The sequence below is a fragment of the Chlorocebus sabaeus genome, chromosome 29, assembly GCF_047675955.1.
Source record: "Chlorocebus sabaeus isolate Y175 chromosome 29, mChlSab1.0.hap1, whole genome shotgun sequence".
Classification (NCBI taxonomy): Eukaryota; Metazoa; Chordata; class Mammalia; order Primates; family Cercopithecidae; genus Chlorocebus; species Chlorocebus sabaeus.
The window spans coordinates 16,154,074-16,177,759 of record NC_132932.1 but is presented as its reverse complement, the minus strand read 5'-3'; the positions used below and the strand labels follow the sequence as shown (position 1 = coordinate 16,177,759).

At 51.1% G+C, this 23,686-nt stretch overlaps 1 protein-coding gene and 1 pseudogene across 3 annotated transcripts in view; both read left to right on the top strand.

The window, feature by feature from the left end:
• SEMA4B (semaphorin 4B) overlaps nucleotides 1-23,686 on the top strand; it is a 44,051-nt gene that overhangs the window by 9,360 nt on the left and 11,005 nt on the right. For 2 of the 3 annotated variants that reach the window (XM_073013010.1, XM_073013012.1), the window contains exons 2-4: nucleotides 7,005-7,279; nucleotides 22,196-22,359; nucleotides 22,524-22,586. In XM_073013010.1, coding sequence (XP_072869111.1) covers nucleotides 7,141-7,279; nucleotides 22,196-22,359; nucleotides 22,524-22,586 — 366 coding nt within the window. In that variant the 5' untranslated portion in view covers nucleotides 7,005-7,140. Of the gene's footprint in view, nucleotides 1-2,174; nucleotides 2,457-7,004; nucleotides 7,280-22,195; nucleotides 22,360-22,523; nucleotides 22,587-23,686 lie in introns of those variants that run through there. The other variant, XM_073013011.1, reaches the window with a different exon arrangement.
• On the top strand, nucleotides 11,955-12,550 carry LOC140710681 (small ribosomal subunit protein eS12-like; annotated as a pseudogene).

The following is a 23,686-nucleotide window of genomic DNA, read 5'->3' as shown; positions in this document are numbered from 1 at the left end:
CTGTCACTGCCTTCAAAGGGCTTGCTGCCCAGTTGACATAAGACATACTGGAAGCATTTGAGCAGGATATAATTATCCGCTTAGTGAGGCCGCATCAGCCCCTGTCTCCTCTCCTCTGAGATGCGCACAGCAGTCACACAACTTATGTGTTGCCAAGACACCAGGGCAAAGCAGCCCTGCCGCCATTTTAGGATCTGCTTGATATGGAGATTCAGGCACTCAACAAATAGTGAGTGATTGAGCATGTGGCCACACATCAGGTGTTGTTCTAGGTAAGTGCAATAGACAGAAGGTAGAAGAAGGAAATGTTGTAGCTAGCACCTTGACTTTGACAAGATTTCTTGCAATTTTGTTCATAATATTCTCTTTTCTTTGTTTCCCTCTTGTGCCCAGGCTGGAGCACAGTGGCAGGATCTTGGCTTACTACAACCTCTGCCTCCCAGGTTCAAGCGATTCTCCTGCCTCAGCCTCCCGGGTAGCTGGGATTACAGGTGCTCACCACCACGCCTGGCTAATGTTTGTATTTTTAGTAGAGACAGGGTTTCACCATGTTGGCCAGGCTGGTCTCGATTTCCTGACCTCAGGTGATCTGCCCATCTCAGCCTCCTAAAGTGCTGGGATTACAGGCATGAGCCACTGCTTTCGGACCATAATAGTCTTATGGATAATATGGAGAAATGTGGACTGAACAGTGCAGTTAGGAGGACACATAGCTAGTTGTTCAGCCTATAAAAGATACTGATCAGGCCAGGTGCGGTGGCTCACACCTGTAATCCCAGTACTTTGGGAGGCCAAGGCAGGTGGATCACCTGAGGTCAAAAGTTCTAGACCAGCTGTGACCAACATGGTGAAACCTCGTCTCTACTAAAAATACAAAATTAGCTGGGTGTGGTGGTGCACGCCTGTAATCCCAGCTACTTGGGAGGCTGAGGCAGGAGAATCGCTTGAACCCACGAGGCAGAGGTTGCAGTGAACTGATATCATGCCATTGCACTCCAGCCTGGGCAACAAGAGAGAAACACCATCTCAAAAAAAAAAAAAAATAACTGATCTGTTTTAACCTTGATGGAGGTCTCTAGTGGTGTGCCATTGGGCTCTGTTTGTGACTCTGTCTCACCCATTTATTTATTTGTTTACTTATTTTCAGCCTCCCAAAGTGCTGGGATTATAGGCGTGAGCCACTGTGCCTGGCTGTCACCCATTTTTTTTTTAAATCACTCAAATGTTTAAATGGAAAGATTAATACGAAAACACCTAATAACTCTTCACCTGTATTGACCAGTTTTTGCCAGTCACATTCATGTTCTTTCTCTCTAGTACACACACATACATATATATGCACATTTGTTTTTGCTGAATCATTTGAAAGTAAATTGTAGGCATCATGACATTTCACCTGTAAAGCTTCAGCAGGTGTTTCTGAAAGACCAGGACTTAATCACATCTGAGAAATACCATTATCATACCTAAAAAGATGAAGAATGCCATAATATCATCTAATACACAGTCCATATTAAAATTTCCCCAATTGCTCCATGGCTTTTTTTTTTTCTTTTTCTTTTTCAACATTCAATCAAGGTTCACACATTGCTATTGATTTTGTTTATTTTTTTAGACAGGGTCTCATTCTGTCCCTTAGGCTGGAGTGCAGCAGCACCATCATGGCTCCCTGCAGTTTTGACCTCTTGGGCTTAGGTGTTCTCCCACCTCAACCTTTTGAGTAGCTGGGACAACAGGTGCACACCACCATGCCTGAGTAATTTTGTATTTTTTGTAGAGACCAGTTTCACCATGTTGCCCAGGATGGTCTTGAACTTCTGGGCTCAAGCGATCCACCTGCCTTGGCCTCCCGAAGTGCTGGGATTACAGGTGTCAGCCACGTCGCCTCGCTGCATTTGATTATGGCTTTTTAGTCCCTTAACCTAAAACAGCCCCACCCCTGTCTGTTTTGCCACTCACTAGATTGCCCTTTCTGAAGAGTCCAGGCTAGTTGTCTCGTAGAATACTACTCATGCTGGATGTGTCTGATTGTGTCTTCGTTATTAGATCTGGGTTAAAACATTATTAGATCTGGGTTACATTTGCAGAATGTTGCAAAAATTGATGATGTTTTGTACTTGTTTTTTTTTTTTTCTTTTTTTTCTTTTTTTGAGATAGGGTCTCACTTTGTCACCCAGGCTGGAGAGCAGTGGCGTGATCTCAGCTCACGGCAGCCTTGACCTCCCAGGTTCAAGCAGTCCTCCTGCCTCACCCTCTGAAGTAGCTGGGACTACAGGCATGCACCACCATACCTGGCTAATTTTTGTAGAGACGGAGTTTTGCTGTATTGCCCAGGTTGGTCCTGAACCCCTGAGCTCAGGCAATCTGCCCACCTCGGCATCCCAAAGTGCTAGGATTCCAGGCGTGAGCTGCTGGGCCCAGCCTGTTTTGTACTTCTTATTGCATCATATCAGAAGGTAAATTACGTCAAATAGTCCCATTACTGTGCTGCTACTTTTGTCTACTTGGTTAAGATTGTGGCTGCACGATCTCTCCCTTAGAGATAAATGTTCCCTTTGGTAATTAGTAAGTCATCTGTGGGACACTTTGTTAACATATAGTTTCCTAACAATCTTCCACCCAATGATTTCCCATCCACTGATGATTCTTACTTGAATCTAGATTTTCTAATTCCATCACCATTTCTTCTACATTTTTAAAAAAATTTTTTGAGACAGTCTCACTGTCAGTCAGGCTGAAGTGCAGTGGCATGATCTCGGCTCACTGCAACCTCCGCCTCTCAAGTTCAAGAGATTCTCCTGCCTCAGCCTCTTGGGTAGCTGGGACTACAGGTGCCCACCACCACACCTGGCTAATTTTTTTGTATTTTTAATAGAGACGGGGTTTCACCGTGTTAGCCAAAATGGTCTCGATCTCCTGACCTCGTGATCCGCCCGCCTCGGCCTCCCAAAGTGCTGGGATTACAGGTGTTAGCCACCACTCCCAGCCCTGCTCACCCAATATTTTTATCAATAGCTTGAATAAAGGCATAAGGAATGGTATCATGTTTACAGATGACTCCAAACTGGGAGGGGAAGCCAATGTATGATAATAGAATCAGTTTTCAACATGACTTCAGTGGGATGACATCTGAGCCAGAACCTATTATTTATTTATTTTTTGAGACAGAGTCTTGCTCTGTTGCCCAGGCTGGAGTGCAGTGGCGCGATCTCGGCTCACTGCAAGCTCCGCCTCCTGGGTTCATGCCATTCTCCTGCCTCAGCCTCCTGAGTAGCTGGGACTATAGGCACCCGCCACCACGCCCGGCTAATTTTTTTTTGTATTTTTAGTAGAGACAGGGTTTCACCATGGTCTCGATCTCCTGACCTAGTGATCCACCCGCCTTGGCTCCCAGAGTGCTGGGATTACAGACGTGAGCCACCGTGCCTGGCTGGTAAAACTCTTTATTGGACCAAAGTTGATATAAAAAAATAGTTCTGGGCCGGGCGCGGTGGCTCAAGCCTGTAATCCCAGCACTTTGGGAGGCCGAGACGGGCGGATCACGAGGTCAGGAGATCAAGACCATCCTGGCTAATACGGTGAAACCCCGTCTCTACTAAAAAATACAAAAATCTAGCCGGGCGAGGTGGCGGGCGCCTGTAGTCCCAGCTACTCGGGAGGCTGAGGCAGGAGAATGGCCGGAACCCGGAAGGCGGAGCTTGCAGTGAGCTGAGATCCGGCCACTGCACTCCAGCCTGGGCGACAGAGTGAGATTCCGTCTCAAAAAAAAAAAAAAAAAAAAAAAAAAAAAAAAAAAAATAGTTCTGGTTGTCAGCTGCCATGAGTCAGCAGTGTTTTGTGACACAAGTTGCATGCATTCATTCATTCAGCGAATACTTATTGAAGTCCTACTTACCATGTGCCAAGCACTATTCTAGAGGCTTCAGATAACATTACTTAACAAACCAAATAAGCAAAAATCTCTGTCCTCCCAGTCAGCATTCTGGGGGAGATGGGATGTCAGACAATAAAGAAAAACCATAATATATCGTATGTTATTCAGTGATGAGTGCACTGAAAAAATATCTCAAGGTATTTTTAAGGAGATAAGGGGCATATTAGGAGGAAGTTCAGATTCTTCAAGGTGATAAATGAGCAAAAGGAAGCAAGGGACTCAGTCCTGTGGTTATCTAGGGGGAGAGTGTGCCAGGTGAGGGAGCAGCCAGATCAAAGGCCCTGCTGTGTTCAGGCTACTATACATGTACCTAGTGTGGATGAATGAGGGGAAAAGTAGTAGAGGATGCAGTGGTACTGGTGGTGAGGATGACATGGAGGGCTTTGCAGACCATTGCAAGTAAAGTCATCCTGAATGAGATGGGGAAACCCTTGGAGGGTTTTGAGCAGAGGAAAGCCCTGACCTGGCTTGTTTTGTTTTGTTTTGTTTTGTTTGAGATGGAGTCTCGCTCTGTAGCCCAGGCTGGAGTGCAGTGGCACAATCTCAGCTCACTGCAACCTCCGCCTCCCAGGTCCCAGTTCAAGCAATTCTCCTGCCTCAGCCTCCCGAGTAGCTGGGATTACAGGCACACACCACCATGCCCAGCTAATTTTTGTGTTCTTAGTAGAGATGGGGTTTCACCATGTTGGCCAGGATGGTCTTGAACTCCTGACCTCAAGTAATCTGCCTGCCTCGGCCTGCCAAAGTGCTGGGATTACAGGCATGAGCCACCATGCCTGGCCTGGCTTGTGTTTTAAAGACTCACTCCAGCTGCTGTGTGAAGAACAAATTGTAGGGGAACCAAGGAGGAAACAGGGAGAACAGTTAGGAGGCCCTCCCAGTAACCCCGAGAAAGAGGGTGGTGCCTGGGCCCTAAGGAGCGGGGAAGTGGTCAGATTTTAGATTTGGTAATGGATTGGATGTGAGGAGTGAGAGAATGAGAGGAGCTGAGGGTTTTGGCCTGAGCAACTTAAAGGTGGAATTGCCATTAAATGAGATGGGGAAGGCTGTAGGTGGAGCACATGAGAAGGGGGAGAGATCAGGAGCTTAGTTTGGGACATGTTGGGCTTGAGATGCTTTTTAGACAGCTAAGTAGAAATCTTGAGGCCGGGTCAGGCGTGGTGGCTCACGCCTGAAATCCCAGCATTTTGGGAGGCCAAGGCAGGCAGATCCCAAGGTCAGGATTCAAGACCAGCCTGGCCAACATTGTGAAACCCTGTCTCTACTAAAAATACAAAAAATTAGCTGGGCGTGGTGGCATAAACCTGTAATCGCAGCTATTCAGGAGGCTGAGACAGGAGAATCGCTTGAACCCAGGAGGCAGAGGTTGCAGTGAGTGGAGACTGCACCATTGCACTCCAGCCTGGGCGACAGAGCAAGACTCTGTCTCAAAAAAAAAAAAAAAAAAAAAAGGTTGGGGCCAATTTGGCTGAGCAGGGCTGGACTAGGCTGCAGATAGGAGTTTGGGTATCACTGGTTGTAGGTGGATTGACCCCATTTAGAGTAAAGCATCCAAACCTGGGCAAATAGTAGCACTGTGGGTGCTTGCTGCTGTCCACATCCCATGTGGAATTATGTGTCCAGTGCTGGGAGCCCCTTTAAAAGGGATGCTGCTAGCCTGCACCATGTCCACAGAAGGGTGATGGAGGTACAGAAATCATGGAGCATGAGGAAGCTTAGCTATAAGAAAGGAGACCTGGGACCATGTGGGTGCTGTGCCCACCCTCTTGACAGCATTCCTGTTGTGGGAGCAGATGTGGCAGACCCTGGAAGTGGGGAGGAGAGGAAAAGAGGTGCTCTGAGGAGGCTGATTTTGGCTGGGGGTGAAGAGGAGCTTTCCTGCAATTGCAGCACATTTATGGAGAGATGGTCTCTACTGCCATGGAAGTAACTAGCAGAGGCTTTCACTCTTTTGGACTCTAACTACAGGAGGAACTACTACATTTTTCTGTAATCCTGTGCACACTTAGGAAAAGTTGAAGTAGCTTTCCCAAAATTACTTATCCTTTGAGATTACTGCTTAGATAGTTTCTATGTTTTCTTTGTTTCTTAATGCTGTTGGGATCCACTAAATTGATTTCAGAATCTGCTAATGGTCCAGGCTGCAGTTGGAAACCCCTGGTCTCAGCAGAGCTGAGCTCCACCCGTGATGTTAGAAGCCAGGAGAATTAGGGGTGGGTGCCTCTGGGCTTCCACTCCAGTCTTAGGGATTCCCTTCCCCTGCCGCGCCACGTGCAGGTTGTGAAGGTCTTACCTCCTTAGCAGTACATTAAATCCTATTATCCCACTTAAGCTAATCTTGCCCTTCCCCCACCCGAGGGCTTCGCGTGGACAGAATAGTAAGTGGACAAGCCCGCAGGGTGCCTGGACCAAGTGCTGAGCTTGTAGTGAATGCCCAGCCATGACTTGCAGTGGACTGACCTGTGCAAAAATTGGACTCTCAAGCTGCTAGCCCCGGTGTCAGCACGAACTCGGCTGAGTTCATTTGGTCGCAGGAACAAGGGGGCCAGGAGCAAGAGGGGAGGGGGCGCCTAAAGGGGGGAGACCAAGGTCTAATCACCAGCCGCCCCCCAACTCCCTAGGCGCATAGTGGGGACGCAGCGTGTCCCCAAACCAACGCCACTAGCAGAGGGTCCCAGAGGAGCCGGAAGGGGCCGGGGCCTGGGCGGCGGTGGGAGGGTCTGAGCAGTGGGGGCGGGGAGCTGGGGGTCGGCTTTTGTCAGCGTCTCCGCACGCGGGCGACCGCCGGGGCTACTGATCGCTGGCTTGACCCCCTGCGGCCGCGCCCGGAGCTGCTGCCTCCCATCGCGCTGCCAGCGCTGGTGAAGGTGGAAAGGGGAAGGGGGAAGGGGCGGGCCGGCCGGGCTCACCGCCGACTTCCTCCTTCGGCCCCGCCCTCCGCCGCTTGCGGGCGAGCTCTGCCCAAGCCGAGGCTGCCAGGCCGGCGCTGGCGGGAGTACTGCGGTGCCCTGCGGAGGGGCTGCGTTCGCCAGGGCCCACGTGAAACTGTTTCTCACCTCCCGCCCCCCAGGTCTGAAGGCGGGAGCCCCCGGGGCGACTCGGGGGCGGACCGCGGGGCGGAGCTGCCGCCCGGGAGTCCGGCCGAGCCACCTGAACCCGAGCAGCGGAACACCGTCGCTCCTGCTCTTCGAGTGCTGCGCGCCGCGATGGGCCAGAGGAGCTGGCTCGCCGCCCCATGGGGCGCGCTGCCGCCTCGGCCACCGCTGCTGCTCCTGCTGCTGCTGCTTCTGCTGCAGCCGCCACCTCCGACCTGGGCGCTCAACCCCCGGATCAGCTTGCCGCTGGGTGAGTGCCGGGGACCCGGGGGCGCGGGCCGGGGGAAGGAGGGCTGCCGGGGACGTGCCTCGTGCGGAGGTGACTGTGACAAAGGACCAGGGAGGGGACCTGTCGGAGGCACGGGGTCCATTAGGACACCTTTTTTCAAAGCTCAGGGAGGGAGAGGAGAGGGAAGCTGTGGGGCTGCGGGCCCCTTTCTTCAGTTTTCTTTCTGGGTAGGGGTGGGGTCTAGCCCGCTCTGTCGTCCCCGCTAGTTCCCTTAGGAGGATGCACTTTCGGCGGGGTCCGCCTGCCCATCTACTTGTCTTTGATGCTGACCAGAGCCGACCGCGGTGCCGCCCCCGATGGCGGCTCGGGGTAGAGGGAGGCCAGTGCTTGCAGTCCTATAAACACTGGGGTTCTGGTATTCCCAGCAAGTCGCAGCAGGGCCGGGAGCTGTGGTGGGGCGGGCGGGCGCCCGATCCTCCCTCTCCGCCCCTCCATCCCTGGCTTGCCAGTGCAGCCCCAAGCCCCAGCATGGAGAGACCTCCAGGCCCTGGGAGCAACCAGACTGCGGATAGGGGCAGCTCTGGGCGCTGACATTCCCAAGTCCTGGGAGCGACCCCTCCTCAGAGTGACCTGCGAGTAGCATCCTGGTTGTCTGGGTTCCTTTCCTGGTGTTCACATCTGCTTCTGTGGCCACCTCCTGTTTCACCCCTGTGCCCTTCCCTCTCCTTTTCCCTTCCATCCGGTTGCTTCTCCAGCTCTTCTTGGGGCACTTGGGCTTTGGATTCAGAGGGTCCTGGATCCCAAGCCCATTTCTTCCACTGGGCAAGTAAGTGCCTTCTGCTCCCAGTACCCCACTTTCCTCATCTGCAAAATAGGCAGAGTCATAGGTGCCTTGCAAGGTGTGTTACTCGGATATGAAGTTTATAAGTTCCCAACAGATGTTGTATCCGCAAGCCCTTTAACTTGTTGGTTGTCATATTGTCTGAATTGGAATAAAGCATGTATAAATTAAAGGTTACAGACTGAAACTGTCCCAGACTTCCATCTCCTCACAGCGTCCCCACCCCTGAAAGCATCCTATTTACAAAAGGAAATAGTAGAATCAGCACTTAAATTAAGGCAGGGCCCTAGTGGCTTCAAGTAACCTTATCTGAACCCCCGTCTGAAATATTGCAGATGACCTGCGTTCAAATGCTACCTCAGCCACTTAGTAACCGTGTGACCTTGAGCAGGCTGCTTAAAGTTTCTGGGTCTTGATTTCTTCATCTGTAAAACAGGTATAATAATAGAACCTACCTCAAGGTAGTGAGGATTAAATCAGCTCGTGTTTGAAAAGTCGTTGGGACAGGGCCTGGTACAGGAACCGCTGAATGAGTGTTATTAAGCTCAGAGTTTATTCCTGTACATCCCACCCAGATCTGGGGTGATTCTGCCTGGGGTTAGGACAGGGTTGGGGTGTTAGTTTGACTGTAGCCCCTTGGGTGCTTCAGCTTGTGAAGTCAGGATGAACAGGTGTAACCAGCCCCAGGCCTGCTGTGTTGCTACTTCTGTTGTGGCCACAACTCCCTTTGCCCTCAGACCCTCTCATTTTGGGGAGAAGGCAAGGTGAGATGGGGGCAGATGCTCCAATGGACTCCACTTATGTCCTTGGGAAAGCTGGGCTAGCTCATGGGACCATGTCAAAAGACAGTAGGTTTCATGTCCAACTCTGGAACTGGATGGTACAGTGACAGGGTAGCTAGAAGGCAAAACTGGAGAGCAGTAGGGGAATTGAGGGGACCTGCTTCCTGAGGAGCAGCTAGAATACTTGGTTATTATTACCCATGCAGCTGCAGGACCTGGCCCACTTCTACAAGCCTGTGACTGTTCTCAGACTTCTGTCACACGCCAGCATTCACCTGTCAGGGCTGCTGTAGGCGGGCTTGCATTTTGTGCATTGTACCAAGGTGCCCAGCTGAGGGCTGAGAGGACCTGAAATGCAGTCCACCAGCTCTCCTACCTGGGAATCCTGGAGCAAAAGACCCCTTCTGCTATGTTCTTGGGGGTAGGTCTGCCCAGAGTGGCCCATTTTTCCAGTCCCACCAAAGCCCTGAAATAGTGTAGCGGCACCCAGCTACCTGAACTTGGGAGCACGTATCTAGACTCGACTGAGTTGCCACTATACCCTGGAGTGCCCCCTCTCTGGGCTTCCTCCTGGCCCTCATACCCACCTCCCACTCTTACCTATGTGCAGGTCCTAGGACTGGCTGGGGGTCCGGGAGGGGAATGCCCTGGTAACTGAACAGGCTCACCCTTGAGTGTGGCCTAAGGCGGTTTCCTGCCTCATCCCAGGGGGCTCATTAGATGTTCCTGGCAGTGTGCCCATCCTGGGCAGGCTCGTGGTGACCATCGGACGCCGGGTCCAGGGCCCTAGTGCCCTCCCTCACATGCATCTTAGGAAAAAGGGTCATGGAACTGGAGATTACACACCTCCCTTTCCTCCTGCCACTCACTCCTCTACTGAATTCCCACCCACACCCCATAAGGACCCAGATGCCTAGGGACAGTGGGGCTATGTCTGTGGTTTAAAACAAAACCCCTTGAAGTGGAGCGTCCAGCTTGCCCTGCATCTGGGGTCCTTCATAGGGAACCCTAATTATTGTTGATGAACCGCACATTCCTGGGGTGCTTAAGATGCAGGGGGCCAATTTGTGGCCTCGCCCAGTGGCCAGTAGTGGGAGGAGGATGGGGAGACAGCCACTACGGGCCCCACAGTCAGCTGGAAGTCTCTGAAAGGAATGCTTCAAAGAAGTGTGTGGAATTTGGGTTCTCTTGTGTTGGAACTACCATGTAGAGCTCCATGACCAAAGCCTCGGTCAGGAGCAGGAGTGGTGCTGAGTAGAAGCAATGGCACCCATGCTTCCCAGCCTGGCCATGTGGGGAGAAACAAAACACACCCGCTCCCATGGTCCTCCAAAGTCTTATTGGGCCACCTTATTTGGACACTTAAAGGGAATTATTATTATTATTATTATTTTGAAATGGAGTTTCACTCTGTCTCCCAAGCTGGAGTGCAGTGGCGCCATCTTGGCTCACTGCAGCCTCTACCTCCAAGGTTCAAGTGATTCTCCTGCCTCAGCTTCTTGAGCAACTGAGACTACAGGTGCCTGCCACCATGCCTAGCTAATTTTTGTATTTTTGTAGCTATGGAATTTCACCATGTTGCCAGGCTGGTCTCGAACTCCTGACCTTAGGTGATCCGACCATCTTGGCCTCCCAAAGTGTTGGGATTACAGGCATGAGCCACCATGCCCAGCCTTAAAGGGAGTTATTAATTCCCTCCTGCCCCAGAAGTGCCAGGCGGGAAAGCTCTGAATGCAGTATTTCTGAAGCAGATTGGACAGAAATCTGTAGGCCTGCAAACTGCAGTCAACAAAACCCCATTGAGCAGAGAGAATGGGGCATTTGGCACAAATCAGCTGCTTGCCCTCTGGCCCTCGAGGAGGCAGCCAGGGTCAAGGCTGCCCTGGGAAGCCTTGATGCTGGTCGCTTGTTGAGCCCTCACCCCGCTTACTGGCTTCCCTCCTTGACATGGTCTCAACTGGACATGAACCTTTGTCTCCAGCTCTGTCCTATGGGCCGGCATCTCTCTGGTTCTGCAGAGGCAAGTGGAAGGCACTCTAACTGTGGATGCTCAGAGCCTGGCTTTATAAAGTAGCTTGCCACCCTTACTAACTGCACAACCTGGGGCAAGCTCCCAGCCTTCTCCAGGCCCATTTTCACATTAGCAAGATAGGAGTAATGGCCATCTTCACAGTGTTCTGAGAGGATTACATGAAATAATGTATGTAAAGTGTTTGGCGTGGTGCCTGGCACGTGCTGCTTCCATGGTAAAAAGGTAGCTTCTGCTCTGTTGTGCTAGAAATCCCCTGCCAGCCTTGCTTGGTGAGGTTATTTGCATCCATTTTGGTGCACACTGGTGGTATGCAGTCCCTCTGCTAGGTGCCAAGCCTGTCGGGCTTAGCGCCTGCCCTGGTAGAAAAGACACAGCAAGGCCCCCAAGGACTGACTGGAGGTCATTATCAGGGGTCCTGCTTAATTATAGCCCAGTTATTAAGTGCTCCTGATTCAGCCTTTTCAAAGTCCTCCTTTGCCTGAAGAACCTCTTCTGCATGGGGCTGGACCATGCCTCTCCCTACCTGCCCCTCACTGGTTCTGCTCTGCCTTCTGCACAACCCACATCCAGCTGGTGTTGAAATACCTATTTGCCAACCCAGGAAAGCTGTAAACTTGCACAACTTTTGGGGCACATCTGGATATACCAGCATGTTCATCCTCTAGGCAAGAGACAGAGGGTGGCACAAGGCCTGGAGAAAAGGCTAGACTTGGGTCATGTCATCAATCACTCCTTCCTTTATCTTCTTAGAGCCTGTTGCCTCTCACTCCACCCCCATGGGTGCTCAGGCTGGCACAGGACTCAGGGGGCCTATGATGTGGCCCTCCCTGGGGATCAGGGGGAAGAGGAACAACACAACGTGAGACTCCTGTGGTCGAGGCCCGCCTTCCCTCAGATTAGCTTTTTGGGAAATCTGCTCCCTTGGACTGAATTCTCTATGTTTTTCCCCAGCTGGTCTCCCTGCCCCTCCTCTTTACATTCTGTCCTCCGTGTGCTGGGAGCAGGACAGCTATCCTGTCTGTAAGATAAGATAATTAAAAGCCTGGTGGCTCTTTCCCTGCTGCCACCAAGTTGTGCAGAGACGGAGGCTCAGGCTCGGGTGCATTCACGATTCTGCTTCACCCGTAACCCACTGCCATGGCCGAGGAAGGCAGTGCTGCTGGAGGTGTAATGGACATTAATACTGCTTTACAAAAGGTGCTAAAGACAGCCTCATCCACAATGGCCTAGCACATGGAATTTGCGAAGCTGCCAAAGCCTTAGACAACCGCGAAGCCCATCTTTGTGTGCTTGCATCCAACTGTGATGAGACTGTGTATGTCAAGTTGGCGGAGGCCCTTTGTACTGAGCACCAAATCAACCTAATTAAGGTTGATGACAACAAAAAAAGGGGGGAATGGGTAGGCCTCTGTCAAATTGACAGAGAGGGGAAACCCCATAAAGTGGTTGGTTGCAGTTGTATAGTAGTTAAGGACTGTGGCAAGGAGTCTCAGGCCATGGATGTCATCGGAGAGCACTTCAAATGGAAGAAATGAAGAAAACATCTTTGACTTACAAAAAAAAAAAAAAAAAAAGCCTGGTGCCCACACTGGGTCTATACTTGTTAGCTCACCATCGACCCTCTTCTGGGCACTGAACACTGGAACACTAGGGGCTGGCTCCTGCTCTGTGGCAGAGATAGTCACAGAAGAGTAGAGTGACTACAGAGTGATACACAGAGGTGGAGTGTTTTGTCCAACTGCTAGAGTTCTGCCGCTCAGGCCTGTGATCTGACCTGTTGTGCATGGAAGCTCTATTCTGCACTCCTGGATCCATCTGGAAGCCCATCCTGTAGTCTAACAGGCTTCAGAGAGGTGGGGGGCCTGTGGTGAGGGAGTTTCAGTGGGATGGTAGGTAGGAGACAGAAGCCGTCATTTTATCATACTCCTAAAGAGAAGCCAAATTAGCCTTTGTGTCCTCTTTTTTTGGCACCTTTTGGCCCATCCTCTAGGAAGGGGGCCAACAGGAAGAGCGAAGAAAAGCAGCCATTGCGGTGCACACACTGTGTGCCAGGCACTGCTGTTGGATATGGAAGTGTATTGCTTTATCTCATGCAGATGAGGAAACCAAAGCTCAGTGAAGCTAACTCATTACCAAGGTCATGCAGCTATAGAAGAGTTTGGGACCAAGCCTTGGGCCACAGTTCTCGATTCAGCAACCACATTCTTTCCATTAGAACAGCTGCCTCCTGCTTCACTGTGAATCGTACAAAAGCAGCGAGATGACCCACCTCAGCCCTTGAATAATTGCAGGTTATATATTTCCATCTGGTAAAGAAATCTGTTGAGGTTAGTCTAGACGGGGCAAGGGATCCAGCCGAGAACCCTGGTGGCATGGCATGGCATGGCCATGGTTGGAAATAGGCAGAGCTGGCAGACTTGGTCAGGAATGTGGCACACAGGAGACTGGGGCACACGTCTCAGACAGAAGTTTGCAGACTGAGGGGTAGTGGGCCACAGCCAGCCTGGGGATATATTTTGTTTGACTTCCAAGCTCTTTAGAAAAATTTTAATTAGGCCAGGTGCGGTAACGGTAACTCACGCCTGTAATCCCAGCACTTTGGGAGGCTGAGGCGGGTGGATCACCTGAGGTCAGGAGTTCGAGACCAGCCTGGCCAACATGGTGAAACCCCATCTCTACTAAAAATAGAAAAATTAGCTGGGCATAGTGGCAGGCACCTGTAATCCCAGCTACTCAGGAGGCTAAGGGAGGAGAATTGCTTGAACCTGGGAGACAGAGGTTGCAGTGAGCCGAGATTGTGCCATTTTACTCCAGCCTGGGCTACAAGAGCAAAACTCCGTCTCAAAAAAAAAAAAGAGAGAAAAATTTTAATTAGTTGCTAATATTTAAAACTTAGGAAACTCCTAAGTCGAACTCCTGTCAGCTGTTATACTTCTATGTGTTCAGTGCTTTTGGGAGGGGTCAGAGTGGAAGCAGTGCTTCTCAGACACAATTTTGTGAGTATGAAGCTTCAGGACCTCCACATTCCCCCGTTTTTATCTGGGGCCCCTCTCTGGGCTGGAGCATTCTGACTGGGACTGTGTCATTCATTTGTTCAGTCAACAAATGTTTATGGAACAACTGCTGGGAGCCCGCCTGACCAGTTGATGCAAACATGAATAAGACATGGTCTTGATCTTGAAGGTGCTCTCAACTTGGTGGAAGAGAGAGCGCAAAGGCCGGGCATGGTGGCTCATGCCTGTAATCCCAACACTTTGGGATTACATCTCTACTAAAAAAAATAAAATAAAATAAAAAACAAACAAAAATTAGCCAGGCATGATGGTGGGTGCCTGTAATTCCGGCTATTCGGGAGGCTGAGGCTGAGTCTGAGGCGGAAGAATTGCTTGAACCCAGGAGGCAGAGGTTGCACTGAGCCAAGATCATGCCATTGCAATCCAGCCTGGGCGACAGAGCAAGACTGTCTTAAGAAAGAAGAAAGAAAGAGCACAGATAGACCATCAGACCATCATCATCATCATCATCAAACATCAAACATTGCCATCATCAGACAGTGTCACCAGTGGCCTGCAAGACATGTGAACAGGAAATGATGGGCATACGGAGAAGGGCCCTTGCCTAGCTGGGGATTCAGGAAGGCCTCCTAGAGGAGGTGGAACTGAGCTGAGTCTCAAAGGATGAGTGTGAGTTAGTCAAAAGGAAAGCCTTCTGGGCGGAGGGGACTTCCTGAACAGACTGGAGATGAGAAATGGGCCCTTGACTTGCAGTTCCATGTGACTTGGTTGAACCAGGAGGTGGGTGGGTGGCAAAGGCTGGCAAGTTAGGAGCTCAGACGACGGGGCGCTATTGAAATTTTTAGGCAGAACAGTGATGGCTCCCAGAGAGCCCTCTGGCTGCAGGATAGCAGCTGGCCTGGAGGTGGGAGGCTGGTTGGGAGGCTGCTGTGGTGGTGGCCTGGGTGAGAGAGGATGGTGCCCGGCTCAGGACTGTGGTAGTGGGGATGGTAAGGGGAATGGACTTGGAAAATATTGAGAGAAAATTGGCAGGATTTGATTATAGACTGGACTTAGGAGGGAGAGGGAGAAGGATGGTTAGACACCCAGGTGAGTGGTGCCACACACAGACACAAAATCCCAAGCCAGGGAGTGGGACTGGAACGGGGCAGTGAGGTGGTGGGAAGCACCCACAGAGGCCCTCCTGCGCTGTGGGGTCTGGTGTATTAGAGAAGGATCTGCACTTGGATGAAGAGATTTGGGGATCACCAGCATCCGCATCATCGACGTGATGAGCATGGACCCAGGAGCTTGAACGGAGTAAAAGGAGCAGGGCCAAGAGCGGACGGACCCAGAGAGTAAGAACATTCAGGAGCAAAGCCTGAGGTGGGAGGGTGGTCAGCGACACAGACTCTGCAGCCAGGTGGCCCAGGGTCAAATGGCATCCCCACCACTCCTCCCAGGGCTGACTCACACCTGAAACGGAGGTAATAAACCACAGCAGCCTTGTGAGGATGGCACGACTTAATCCATTTAAAGGGCTGAGGAGGTGCTTACATACTTTAGCTCTTTGAGGGCTGGAGACCCAGAAGGTGTGTGAGGGAGACATGGGGTGATGCTTGGGACTGGGGGCACAGACACCTAGAGGATGGGGCGGCATCACCCGTGTCTGGGGTCTGGCAGCAAGGCGATCCCTGGGCTCTTGGCAGGGCTGTCCCTGCTGAGCGTGGGGCTGGCTGAGGCCCAACTTCTGTGGAGGCGTGAGTGGAAAGTGAGAGGCAGAGATGGCATGGGATGGCTGTTCTCTTTGGGAGCTTGTCTAAGGCAGGTGGAGGGAGGCACAAAAGTTTCTAGAATGGACATTGGAACAAAACTGCTTTCTGAGAGGTAGAGTTGGTCACATAGGATTTGGTCTCTGAGGAGATGGGGGCGGGAAGTTGAGGTTGTTTATGCCTGATGACCCCGATTTCCTTAGAAGAAGTGGAGACATCTATAAAGGCAGGAAGGCAGACCCAGGGCAGAGGCCCTAGGAGCGGAGTTGTTAGTGGGGAGCCAGCCCCTGAGCAGAGATCGAGCTGGCCCTGGGTAGGCCTGTGAGCAGGCAGGCAGCAGGCAGGCTCCTAAGGTGACAGCAGTGGTGTGTGCAGCCGTGGCACAGGCCCTAGGTCGGGGCTGGGACTGCCTGGAGGTTCCGGCAGAGGCTCTTGGTCTGCCCACTTGGAGCTGTAGCAGTGGCTTTCCAGGACATGCCCCAGGAGCACAGATGCTGTGAGGCCGGGTTGCCTTGCCCTCGTTGCCACTTTCCTGGTGACCTCAGTCCATGGGAGGACCCTTGGCACACAACATCCCCAACGAGGGACTTGACTCTGGCACTGGGCTGGTGTCAGCAGAATGTGGCCCCCTCCTCCACGCTCCATGAGGAAGAGGTGGCTGCCCTGCCCAGCACCGGCCGGGCCGTGTGGAGGAAGGAAGTGCACCCAGGTTGGCTGTGTGTCCCAGTTTCCTGCTGACTGCGCCCCGTCAGCACTCCTGCCCTGGAGGTGGGGCTGCTGCTGGGATAAGTGGGTCCAAGGTTCTGGTGACTTAAGTTGTGACATCCCTGGGGACGAAGGGCTATAACAGTCTTTCAGGAGGCTCTCTGGGGACTTGTCCCACCCAGACCCCTCTCTGAGAGTGGGGGAGGCCACTGGCTGCCTCCTTGCATTGGAGGCCCCTTCCCCAGCGACTCCACAGGGAAACTGGTGTTTTCTGGCCTGATCATGCTGGGGCCTGTAGCGGGTGGGATGTTAGGGCCAGGTCAGCGTCTTGCTGCCGTGCCCGGAGCCACAGTAGAGAGAAAGGTGGGGTGGGGCTCTGAGTCACAGCGCTGCTACAACTCGCTGGCTGGCCTGGGGTGGGGACTGCCCAGGGTGGGGATGGTGCTGAGCCCTATTCCTGTCTAACCCCAGAGAGCTCCAGGCTTCCGGCTGAGTCACAGGGAAGGACGACCCTTACATGGGGCTAGGGGCTGAGTATTCCCACATCACTTCCTACTCAGAGCCCCACTTCCTGGGGTGGGGAGTGGGGACCCTGCAGGTCTTATGTGCCCACTCCATATGCTGTCTCCCTCCAGGGAGGGACACGGCAGCCCCAGACCAGCCCCATTCTGCCTTCTTGAAGGATGATCTGCCTAGTGGGATGCATTGACCCTGGAGAAGCCCCTGGCTGAAGCCTGTCGGGGTGGAGGGAGAGGGTTCATCTTGAGCGGGAAAACTGGCTGCAGCCTTGGCATGTCCTGCTTTCTTCATACTGGACTAACCCACTGGATAGATGGATTTGGAGGATGTCCAAGCAGCATAGGCAGCCCAGGACTGCGAGCGAGACGCTCTTTGGCACAACGGAGAGCATAAAAGCTAAGACTGACCCCAAGGTGCACCAGTCCCTCGCAGGAAGTAAAGTGCAGAAACACCCCCTTCTCATCACCCCTGCACAAAGAGCACCTAGGAGTGAGTGCGCAAGCGTGGACAAGCCCTGCGGTACCGTGTACACACACACACACACACCCCACAGGCAAGCTTAGGCAGGGCCCTGCACAGATGTCTGCAGTCACTCTGGAGGTGACCCAAGCACCTGGGCCCTTAGACAGTAACACCACTCACTGAGCACATACCAGCTCGCACCCACAACATGAGCCTGTGCCACACAGGTCTCTGTTTCTGAGCTGATGCTCTCTGGCTTTGGCCTTGAGACCCTCATATGACCAGGTGTGTGCCTAAGTTAGAATCTCCCAGGCTAAGTTCGTGAACCCGCTGGATGAGGGAGGCCCAGCTCCCCCAAGGAGCCCTGCCCCTCTGGCAGCTCTCACCAGGCTGGATTTTCCTGCGGGGTTTTTGGATTTTGTTTTTGAGTTACTCATTGAGTGTTGGTCGTGTGCCAGACACCATGCCACGCTGCGAACCATATGCAACGTTGTTTTGAGCAAAGCTGTCTCAGTAAATGTGGGTTATTACGTATATTATTATTTACATACGTAATCTAATTTTTTCTAATAACAACCCCATGAGGCAAAGTGTTATTATTTTCCCCATTTTACAGATAAGGAAAATGGGGCTTTGAGAGGTTAAGTGGCGTGTCCTGGTGGCACACAGCTAGTAAGTGGTGGAGGATGACTTTGAACCCAGGTCTCTAACTCTACTCTGCACACCATGGCTTTCAGTCTGAGTCTCAGGGCAGAGAGAGGAGGGCAAGTATGGAAGGGAAGCCCCAGAAGGAGAAAGCCTGGTTAAGGGGCCCTTCACCCGCCTCTCCAAGGCACATTCCACTTTCTGTCCCTTTGTCATTCCATTCACTCTACTCCCTGCATGGCTGGAGGGCTGGAGGCCTGGGCTGAACCAGGGGCTGGCTGGTCTGTAGGGCTGCACTCTGTCTATAGTGCCCGAGGCAGGTTTCCACCCCTTCTCCCAGTTGTAAATGGGTTGAGCTGCCACCTGGGACTGAGGCTTATCTCTGATCCTTGGCATTTCTGTGTCTGGACAGATTCCAAGGGCGGTCTGCTGCCCAGACTTACAGGGCCCGCCCAGGTGGCTCTTCTGCAGGTAGATAAGCATGGGCAACCAGCTTATCTGAACCAGCCCTCGTTTCCAGGTAACTGGAAAAATCCAAAAGATGAGGAGGGGCCACAGTGTCTGTTTGTCCTGGTCTCACTCCTCATGAGACTCCTGTGATCTTTATATGTCTCATTCCTCCTGTGACATGTATGAGAATGTACAGCTCAGTGAGATGATGTCTCTGCTGCCTGACAGAAGCGCCTACTTGAGGGCCGGGTGCGGTGGCTCAGCCACCTGACCCCCGTCTTCCTGTTGACTAGTGTCACCCCCACCCGAGGGCTTCCTTCCTCATTTGCTGCCAGGTGTAAAGCTGAGCTTCAGCTGGGCGCAGTGGCTCACACCCATAATCCTAGCATTTTGGGAGGCTAAGGCGGGCAGATCACCTGAAATCATGAGACCAGCCTGGCCAACATGGTGAAACCCTGTCTTTACTAAAAATTAGCCAGGCATGGTGGTGGGCACCTGTAATCCCAGCTCCTTGGGAGCCTGAGGCAGAAGAATCGCTTGAACCTGAGAGGTGCAGGTTACACCATTGCACTCCAGCCTGGGCAACAAGAACGAAACTCCATCTCAAAAAAAAAAAGAGGCTGAGCTGCTGGGCATGGTGGCTCATGCCTGTAATTCCAGCAATTTGGGAGGCCGAGGCAGGCGGATCACCTGAGGTCAGGAGTTCGAGACTAGCCTGACCAACATGGAGAAACCCCGTCTCTACTAAAAATACAAAATTTGCCGGGCATGGTGACGCATGCCTGTAATCCCAGCTACTTGGGAGGCTGAGGCAGGAGAATCACTTGAACCTGGGAGGCGGAGGTTGCGGTGAGTCAAGATCGTGCCACTGCACTCCAGCCTGGGCAACAACAGCAAAACTCCGAATCAAAAAAAACAAAAAAGGCTGAGCTTCCCGCAAACATCTGCTATGTGTGCCCCCTTATGGACATTGAGGATGGAGTAGCTTCATTTCCCATTTTTCTTTGGCCACCAGGAGGCCCAGCACTAAAGGCGCAGCCCTTCTCTACCAGCTGTGTGCAGACTCAATGACCTACTTATGTGAAATTTTACTTCCTTGCTGGTTGAGATGTTTTTCTTCAGATTTGGGTTTTCTCTGCTCCTGATTTTAATGTTTATATTTCACTACTTTCTTTTCTTCATGTCTCCTCACCCTTTGTGGAACCAGGCTGGGGGTATGTAAAAACACTCCACAGGTAAACACACATGAAGTCATCTTCACAGCTGCTTGGTTGGGCATGTTGCACTTTTTGCTTCCTCAGCTTCTGTTTGTGTGGTCATAACCCACTGGTCAGCTACAACGTGCCTGAGGTTGGTCAGGGTGCTGCTCTTTACTTGTTTTTCTGTTCTCATCAGCTGCTTAGAATTTTAAAAATAATTTCTCTCCAAACCCATTAGTTACCCAAAGCATAAACAGTACCCTGGTGGATAAGTATGTGTGTTTCTTTTTTTTTTTGTTCTTCTCTGATTTACATATTTCACATCATATAAGGATAACCTGCTTATTATAGAATCTAAAAATGATAAAAAGGAAAAGAATGCTACCTATAGTTCTCCCAGGGAGCCCATGGTTTAGTATTTTGTGATACATCCTTCTGGATTTTTTTCCTATGCTTATATTTTTCCCACAAAAAATAGAATTTGACCATATATACTATAAATATAACCTTAATTTTCACTTAGTGGTAGATAATTTGTCTCTTTCCTTGTTGTTATTCTGCAAAAACAAAAGATATTTAAAATGTGTACCAAGATCTGGGCGCAGTGGCCCACACCTGTAATCCCAGCATTTTGGGAGGCTAAGGTGGGCGGATTGCTTGAAGCCGGGAGTTCAAGACCAGCCTGGCCAACATGGCAAAACCCTGTCTCTACTAAAAATACAAAATTAGCCAGGCGTAGTGGCACATGGCTGCAATCCCAGCTACTTGGGAGGCTGGGGCAGGAGAATTGCTTGAACCTGGAAGGCAGAGTTTGCAGTGAGCTGAGATCATGCCACTGCACTCCAGCCTGGGTAACAGAGTGAGACTCAGTCTCAAAAACTAAATAAAATTTTTTATCAAGGATACATCAAGGATACATGCACGTATATATATATATTTTTAATATATATATATAGTATAGAAAGGCTTATTATAATAAGCAAAAACATGTGTCCTCCCCCGCCCCAGGCCAATTTAAAAGGGACTTTTAATCATTTAGGGTTCTTAGGGTTCTTGTTCTACCATTATTTCCTCCATTTTTTTTTTTTTTCTTTTTGAGATGGAGTTTCACTCTTGTTGTCTAGGCTGGAGTGCAATGGCGCAATCTCGGCTCACCCCAACTTCTGCATCCCAGGTTCAAGCGATTCTCCTGCCTCAGCCTCCTGAGTAGCTGGGACTACAGGCATGTACTACCACGCCTTGCTAATTTTATATTTTTAGTAGAGACGGGCTCCATGTTGGTCAGGCTCGTCTCAAACTCCCGACCTCAGGTGATCCACCTGCCTCAGTGTCCCAAAGTGCTGGGATTATAAGCGTGAGCCACCGCGCCCGGCCCTTTTCCTCCACATTTTTAAGTAAAATACTTATACCACTATTTCTTGGTTTATTTGACTTCCTGACTTTCCCTCACATCTCCCTTCCCTTCCTCCCTGCAACATATTCTGTCACCGTGCTGTATTCACTTCCTTTATTTGGTTACCTTTGCAATATAATACAGTACTCTTGGCCTGTATTTATTATTCCATTAGCCATTGGCAGCAGCTTGTGACAACCCTGCTGCCATATTATGATGTCTGTCTGTCGTCAGTTCTGGTTTCTGAGGTCAAAATTGAAAACACTCCCATTCTGTGTAATAACCATCAGTCTCAAAGTTAAAGACCACTGCTTTTTTGGGAGGCTGACGTGGGCAGATCACTTGAGTTCAGGAGTTCGAGACCTGCCTGACCAACATGCTGAAACCCCATGTCTACTAAAAATACAAAAATTAGCTGAGTGTGATGGTGCATGCCTGTAATCCCAGCTACTGGGGAGGCTGAGGTGGGAGAATCGCTTGAACCTGGGAGGTGGAGGTTGCAGTGAGCCAAGATCATACCACTGCGCTCCGGCCTGGGTGACAGAGGGAGACTTCATCTCAAAAAAAAAACCAGTGCTCAACATTTGCATTACTCTGTCAATGCAAATCACATTCGCTGCAAGACCCACTTACATTTTCTTCTCTTTGGGTCTAATGTTACTCAAAGGAAAGTGTTAAATGTATTTTCCTTTCTTAATATTCTATTATGTGCTCAAAACTCATCACTTTATATTTTAGTTTGCTTGATATTTTGACCATGCCTTTCTTGCTTGTTTTTCTGGAGCTTCTAATACATCCTTTTTTTTCCCCCCCAACTGTGTAGTATTCAGTTGGATTGGGGCATCATAATTGATTTTGGCAAAGTCCCCTCTGGTTGGACTGACTCAGGTCTCCAGTTTTTTATTAATGTGAAGGGTGCCGTAGTAAGTATTCTCATACATACATCTCTGCATTGTTTCTCATGCAATGTTTGAGAGTCCAGGAATGGTGCTCGCCCATCAAACCTGATCCCCCTGCCCGCAGCCCCTTGCTACCCTTTGTCTTGCTGATTACCTTCCTTTAAACCAGTCCATCTAGAGGTTGGTGTTAAGAGGCTTCCCGTGGGAGGGGTGGCCCCAGATAATATCCATCTTCCTCTCCCCAGGCTCTGAAGAGCGGCCATTCCTTAGATTCGAAGCCGAAAACATCTCCAACTACACGGCCCTTCTGCTGAGCAGGGATGGCAGGACCCTGTACGTGGGTGCTCGAGAGGCCCTCTTTGCACTCAATAGCAACCTCAGCTTCCTGCCAGGCGGGGAGTACCAGGAGGTGAGAGATGTTGCCTGGAGCTGGCTAGGCTGGGCAGAGGACCGCGGAGGGAAGATGGACTGGAAGCTTGACCTTCTGGGTCTGAGGATGATGCCGATGGGAGAGGAGGGAGGCTCAGCAAACCCTCCATTTTGTCCACTACCTTCCCCTTTCTCATTCCCTAGCTGCTCTGGAGTGCAGACGCAGAGAAGAAACAGCAGTGCAGCTTCAAGGGCAAGGACCCACAGGTGAGCCCGCACCTGGAAGGGAGCTGAGCTGCAGGAGGGATGGAGGGTGGTAGTCTTCCATCCAGGCCAGAGGCGGGAGGTGGGAGCAGATACAGCCAGGTAGGGTGGAAAGGGCTTAAGCTTCTGAGATGGCCAGGCCTGGGTTTGAATCCCAGCACTACACTTAAACATCTCTACAACCTTTGACAAGTAGATTCACCTCTCTGAGTCTTAATGGGCCCACCTGTAAAATGGGGATAATGATCCGGTCTCACTGGGCTTACAGTGAGGATTCAGGAAGCTAATAGGTGTAAGGCACCTGGCTCATAGACACAAGGACTAACAAGTCAGCTTCCAGCATGAACAGGGATTGGGTAGGTTGAGAGTTGTGTCCCTCTGCAAATGATTCCTGATGTAGCACATCTGACAGATTCTGATGTGGTTTTGGCCAAAGCACAGGATGAAATCTGGTTCAACCCAGGTTCTCCTGGAGGACTCATCATCATCCCTAGAGGCCTCCTGCTCCTGCTCCTAAGTGCAGCAGGTGCTGGGTAAGGTGAGGGCAAAAGAGTGCTGGACTTGGGATCAAGACACAGGTTCAAATCCTGGCTGCCATTCTGTTATTCAGCTAACATTGATTAAGCACCCACTCTGTGTCCATGTACTTGTAGGTACTGGAGATTTAATTGTGAAAAAGCAGGCTTGGTGCAGTGGCTCACACCTGTAATCCCAGCACTTTGGGAGGCCGAGGCAGGTGGATCACAACGTCTCCACCTCATGGTCTCCTGAGTGGTCTCAGGAGTTCGAGACCAGCCTGGCCAACATAGTGAAACCCTATCTCTACTAAAAATACAAAAAACATTAGCCAGGCATGGTGGCGGGCACCTGTAGCCCCAGCTACCTGGGAGGCTGAAGCAGGAGAATTGCTTGAACCTGGGAGGCAGAGGTTGCAGTGAGCCGAGATCACACCACTGCACTCCAGCCTGGGTGACAGAGTGAGACTGTGTTTCAAAAAAAGAAAAAAGAAAGAAAAAGAAAAAGTAGTCAGTTTACAAATGTTATTGGCGGTGGGTAGGATGGAATAAGGTGGTCAGGTTACATTTCGTTAAAAAAGTGACATT